Source organism: Corvus kubaryi, unplaced genomic scaffold (assembly GCF_017639235.1).
Source record: "Corvus kubaryi isolate FWS band 111438036 unplaced genomic scaffold, C.kubaryi_AGA036_p1.0 62279, whole genome shotgun sequence".
Classification (NCBI taxonomy): Eukaryota; Metazoa; Chordata; class Aves; order Passeriformes; family Corvidae; genus Corvus; species Corvus kubaryi.
The window spans coordinates 7,632-13,142 of NW_024581452.1; the positions used below are offsets into that span (position 1 = coordinate 7,632).

At 61.0% G+C, this 5,511-nt stretch overlaps 1 protein-coding gene across 1 annotated transcript; it reads left to right on the top strand.

Moving 5' to 3' along the window:
• Positions 1 to 422: 422 nt before the first annotated feature.
• LOC121672468 (LIM and SH3 domain protein 1-like) lies at positions 423 to 5,485 on the top strand. Its single transcript, XM_042045122.1, has 2 exons — positions 423 to 540; positions 4,850 to 5,485. The coding sequence occupies exons 1-2, from the start codon at positions 481 to 483 to the stop codon at positions 5,084 to 5,086; spliced, it is 297 nt and encodes a 98-aa protein (XP_041901056.1). The 5' UTR covers positions 423 to 480; the 3' UTR covers positions 5,087 to 5,485.
• Positions 5,486 to 5,511: the final 26 nt, after the last annotated feature.

The window sequence follows — 5,511 nt, forward strand, 5'->3', positions numbered from 1 at the left end:
CTTGGGGCTGTGGAAAGCTCTGTCCTGAAATCCTGGAATGGCTTTGTCCCCCAGGGGAAAATGCTGCTCCTGCCCTTTTGGGATAAATCCGACACTGGGAGAGAGCCCAGGGAGAAAAGGGTTGGCTGGGGAGGTGTTGGGCACAGGGGAGAAATCCCATTGTTGGAGAAACCCCATTGTCCGGGCAATCCCACATCCCAAACCGGAGCTGCCAAACCCTCCGTGCGTGTGTCGTCCCCAGCTCTGGCTCCTCCAGAGAACGCTTGGATGTGGCCCCCTGGGGACACCAGTTTGGGGTGACACGGCCGTGCTGGTTGGGCTGGACGATGCTGGAGGGCTTTTCCAGCCTGAATGGTTCCATCATTCCGTGATTCCGCGTGCTGGGAATTCCGGAGCAGCCGGGCGGGTGGGGCCAGGGGACGGCGGTGGCGTTAACGGTGTCCTTCCCTCGGCAGACACTACCCGAAGCAATCCTTCACCATGGTGGCAGACACGCCCGAGAACCTGCGCCTAAAGCAGCAGAGTGAGCTCCAGAGCCAGGTGAGCCCCTCAAATTCCCGAATTCCCACGGGAAAAACCCACGCACGGACATTCCCCGCTGTGTTTCTGTCTCTGAGGGTCCCGTGTTTTGGGGTTTCTCTGCGCGTTAGACTTTCGGGAGGTTCCTGAATTCGTGTTGAGCACGGGGACCTCCAGCCCTGACAATTCCGTGATTCTCTGGGTGCTTCCCAAATCCCTCCCAAGCTCTGGTGCTTCCCAAGCCCTCACCCCGGGAAGGCAGAGGCGGGTTTGGGCTTTCGGGTGCAGGTCCCTCCTCTCAGGTCCCACCTGTGTTTGCTGTTCCCTTCATCCCTGGCACCTCCCAGAGGTGGGAATCCGCCTCTCCCAGGCCCAGCTGGATTCCCAGCTGGATTCCAGGTGGGGAAAGGCAGGATCCTCACCTGGACAGGTGTGCACCCTCCAACCTCAAACCTCGCAGGCCTTGGGCGCCCTGGGAGGCGGGAAGGAACAGATGGAGGGATAAGGAGTGGCACAGGGAAGGATTCCAGGTTTTAGTGGGAAGAGGCTGCTGTCCAGGCTTGTCCTGGTTCGTCCCCTGGAGGTGGCCCTGGCTCAGCAAAGTCCCTGCTGCTGGCTCAGGGTGAGGGCTGGGCTCCCAGGGACTGTCCCCTGGGGTGATCCTGGCGTTCCTTTTGCTCCAGAACCCTGGGAGCAGGGTTGGAAGCAGGAATTCTGCAGGAAAACTGCTGGAAATGCAGGAATGGCCATTGAGAAGGGGCTGGAGCACCAGGAGGAGCTGGGAAAGGGGCTCAGCCTGGGGAAAAGGAGCCTCAGGAGGGAGCTTCCCAATCCCTACAATTCCCTGGAAGGAGCCAGGTGAGGGTCAGGCTTTTCCCCAGATGAACAGGATGAGAGGGAACGGCCTCAGGCTTTTCCAGCTGAGGAAAAGCCGGGAGACTCCAGCGCCGGAGCAGCGGCATCTCCGTGGTTGCCATGGAAAAGCCACGGTGTCCCCTTGTCCCTGTCACGGACACAAATCCAGCCTCGGGCTGGGCTCAGCTCTGAGCCTGAGCCTGGGATCTGCTGGGCCACTCCCAGGGGGGAGAGCTGGGACAAAAGCTGAGCTTTGGTGACCCCACGGTGGCCCCGGCCCCGCCGGCTCTGCCGCAGGTGAGGCTCCCCCTCCTCCTCCTCCCCCTCCTCCTCCTCCTCCTGGATGCATTCCCAAGGAATCTGCTGCCCAGCTCCTGACACTCTCAGGCTAATGGGAAGAGAAGGAAGGTCACAGCATCCTTCACAGCGCAGCAGGGAGGGATCTGATCCCGAAAAAACACTGATCCCAAAAAAACCACTGATCCCAAAAAACCTGAGAGCAGCATGGAAAATCCCGGGCTGTCCTCCCTCTGGCCAGCACAGCCAGCAGGCCTCGCTGGCAGCACCCTGGGCTGTCCTACTGCCCCTTTTCCAAGGAAAAAAGGGAATTAAACAGGCTCCCGGGGCAGTTCCACAGCCTGAGCTCTGCTGGGAGACGCTGGCTCCAGCCAGGATCGCCTCTGGATGTGTTTTTTTCCGGCACAGCGAGCTGGGAGCACACGTGAGCAGGGCTGTGACATCAAAGCTCAGACCACGGCTGCAGCGCAGCCTCTCAGCAGAGCCAGATCCCAGAAAAACATGGAATTTTTAGTGCTGGAGGAGCCCTCTGAGATCAGAGTCCAGCACTGCTGCATTCACCATTAACCCACGTCCCCAGGTGCCACCTCCACGTGGTTTTGGGGACACTTCCAGGGACAGTGACCCCAGCACTGCCCTGGGCAGCCCCTCCCAATGCTTGACAGCCCTTCCAGGGACCGATTTTTCCCTGCTATCCAACCTAAACCTTCCCGGGATTTTCGGGGCGGGATGGGTCCCAAACACGCTCCAGGATTAGGATCTTAACCTGTTTCTGCCTTTGTTCTGCCTCCAAAGGGAGTCAGAGCTCCAAACATTTGCGTTTCTCGGAGCACTCCAGCTGCTCTGCTTTATGGACAAACCCCGAGCTGAGCCCTGGGCATGGAATTGGTCATTCCAGGCCTGCCAGGGGGGTCTGGAGTTCTGTGGATGGACTGGAGGAACTGGAGCCATGGGCTGGGACAGGGAAAGGCTCCTGGAGAAGGAGCAGCCTGGCAGGAGGCTCCGATTGCCACCTCCAGGGCCACCCACGGGGCTCATCCCAGCAAACCGCGCCGGGACGGGCAGGGACGGCGAAAGCCGTAGGAAAATCCCGCCTGGAGTAAGGTCAGGGTTGTGGGAACGGTCACTTCCCACCTTCGGCCGGGGGCTGACACCAACCCCAGGCCCGGCTGGAGCCGTGGCCCTGCGGAGCAGCCCGGAGCGGGCTCCCCTCGGCGGGAAAAGGGAATTCCCTGCGTCGGTGTCCGGAGCCCCTGGAGCTGCTGGGGGTCGTTCCCGGGCCAGGGCAGCGATGTCCCCGGGCCACTCCTCGGGAGCCAGGCTCTGCTGGGTCCCTGGGTGTGATCCCGAGGAGGTCGATTCCCTGTTGCCTCCAGCAGGAGCACCCAGTGGGACTGGGACAGCAGGGGGGTCACCAGAGCTGTGGTTTGGGGTGCACAGGGATGGGTGACAGGGGATGGGGTGACAGGGACGGGGTGCTGGACACCCACAGGGATGGGACAAGGTGCTGGGCACCTTCAGGACCAGGGTGACAGGAATGGGGTGACCAGGACAGGGTGCTGGCCACCTTCAGAAAGGGGGTGACAGGAATGGGACACTGGGCACCTTCAGATACAGGGTGCCAGGGATGGGGTGCTGGGCACCTGCTGGGACAGGGTGGCAGACACGGGGTGGCAGGGACGGTGTGGCACGAACAGGGTGGCAGGAACGGGGTGGCAGGGACAGGGTGGCTGCCAGGGCTGAGCCGCAGCGCTTCCGTGTCACTCTCTGTCTCCTCTATTTGTGTCCCTGAGGAGGCGTCTCCCGTTCCGGTCCCGGGAAGCCACAGGATAATGATGTCCCGTGTGGCCAAAAGCATCCCCAAAGTGACAGCTCGGTGCCCACGGGCTGCTTTTCCGAGCCCATGGGTGGCAGGGAAATTGCAGGTTCCCGTCCTGTGGCTCCTTTTCCGAGCGGGAATTTGGGCACGGCCCTTCCTGCCGGAGGCTCCCGTGCGTGGGTGGCAGCTGCCGCTCCTGTCCCTGCTGTGCCAGCTCCTCTGGGAGCTGTCACCTCGGTGCTGGTGGCAGCACGGGGAGGGTTTGATGTGCCAGGGCCATGATGTGGGAAGGGTTTTTCCAGCTCCCTTTGGATAACGCGTGGATGAGCGCGGCGTCACGCTGCTTCCCGGCACGGAGGGCGCAGATTCCCTGGGAAAATGGATTGTGGAGCCCATTTTATTACTGATACATTATCCTCATCATCATCATCATCATCATTATCATGGTGGCTTTTTAGGGCTGAATTCCTGTATCCTGAAAAACCGAGGGAGCTGGAGCAGGGTGGGATTTAGGAGGGTGAAAATGTGGGATTTCTCAGAGGATCTGCCTGCCCGTGGGATCGGCGTCTCGCTTGGTGATTCCTTGTCCTTCCAGCCTGGAATTCTCCCAGCTCAGCAGCTCTGTGTGGTGCTGCCCTGTCCCCTGCCCCAAGCAGCGTGGGGACAGCATCCCACGCTCCAGAGGGAAGCGTGTCCTTCATGGAAAACATCGTGGATGGACGGCAAACCACAGCCCCTGCCGGGCTGGCACTGGGCAAACTGGGGCTGGTGGCTCACGAAGCTCCTCCTGACCCTGTCCCGGTGTCACTGGGTTTGTGTCACCGCTTCTTTGTCACCAGTTTTGTGTCACAGCTCCTTTGGCTCCCCATCCCCGCTGGTCAAACCCCTGGGCTCTCCTTCCCCCCTCTGGGAAATTCAAATTATTCTTCAGCCCAGAGAGCGAAATTTTGTTTTTCTTGCTTCAAAATGGAGCTTTCTGCCCCAAAACGAGCCCGTGTTTGTGCCGTGGTGGGGTCAGAGCCCCACGTGCGCTCATTAAGCCGTGGCTCATTAACCCTTTGTTTCCCGATGTCACACCACAGTCAGAAACCAGCAGGAATTGGTTGCTGACCGGTGCCCCACAGGAATCTGCACTCAAACCCGAGTGACCCCAACTCCTGCCGGAAGGGAACCGGGCTCTGTGGGCTCGGGGAAGTTGTTTGGGTGCTGGCAAAGCCCTTTTGCCATCCCTGGCTGCGCTGGGGGGCTCCTGAGCGAGGCTGAGGCCGTGCCTGGCAGCGAGGGGCTGCTGCTGCACCCAGCTCTGCGCTCTCCCGCTTTTCCCGGTGTTTCAATCCCGTTTTCCTGCTGTGCCCCCAGATCCGCTACAAGGAGGAGTTCGAGAAGAACAAGGGCAAAGGCTTCAGCGTGGTGGCCGACACCCCCGAGCTGCAGAGGATCAAAAAGACTCAGGATCAGATCAGCAACGTGAGTGGCTCCTCGTCCCCCCGCTGTGACATTGCCGTGACCTCCCCGGGGCCGGGGGGAGCCGGGGAGGGGACAGCTGCTGGCAAACAGCCTGGGATCACGGAATCCTGGAATCCTGGGCGGGAATAATTCTCCAGCCTGTTTGCCCGGGCACCTCCTGCCCCTCTCCCGGCTCCTCCATGTCCAGGGATCCGAGATGCTCGAGGTGACTGAGAGAGGGAAGGAGGGAGCAGCAGAATTCGTGGAGCAGGGGCAGCTCCACCCGCCCCTGGCTGCCACCAAAAGCCGCAGCGTGGGCAGCTCTTGGATTCCTGGAATATCCTGAGCTGCAGGGAGCCCACGGGGATCCCCAATCCCAATTCCTGTCCCTGCGCTCGTTTGGGCTTTGCTGGGCCCTGAGGAGCTCAGTCCCTCTCCTGCTCTCTCTGTGTGTGTGAGGATGTCAGGTGGATGCCGGAGCGTTGCCATGGAGAAGTGGGAGGATGCTCAGGGATGCACAGGGATGCTCAGGGATGGACAGGGATGGACAGGGATGCAGGAGGATGCTTGGAGAT

Excerpts from the sequence above, each read along its gene's own strand:
- LOC121672468 (XM_042045122.1), top strand. The coding sequence starts at position 481 with ATGGTGGCAGACACGCCCGAGAACCTGCGCCTAAAGCAGCAGAGTGAG. Across the intron at positions 541-4,849 it reads AGAGTGAGCTCCAGAGCCAG|ATCCGCTACAAGGAGGAGTT; the intron begins GTGAGCCCCTCA and ends CTGTGCCCCCAG.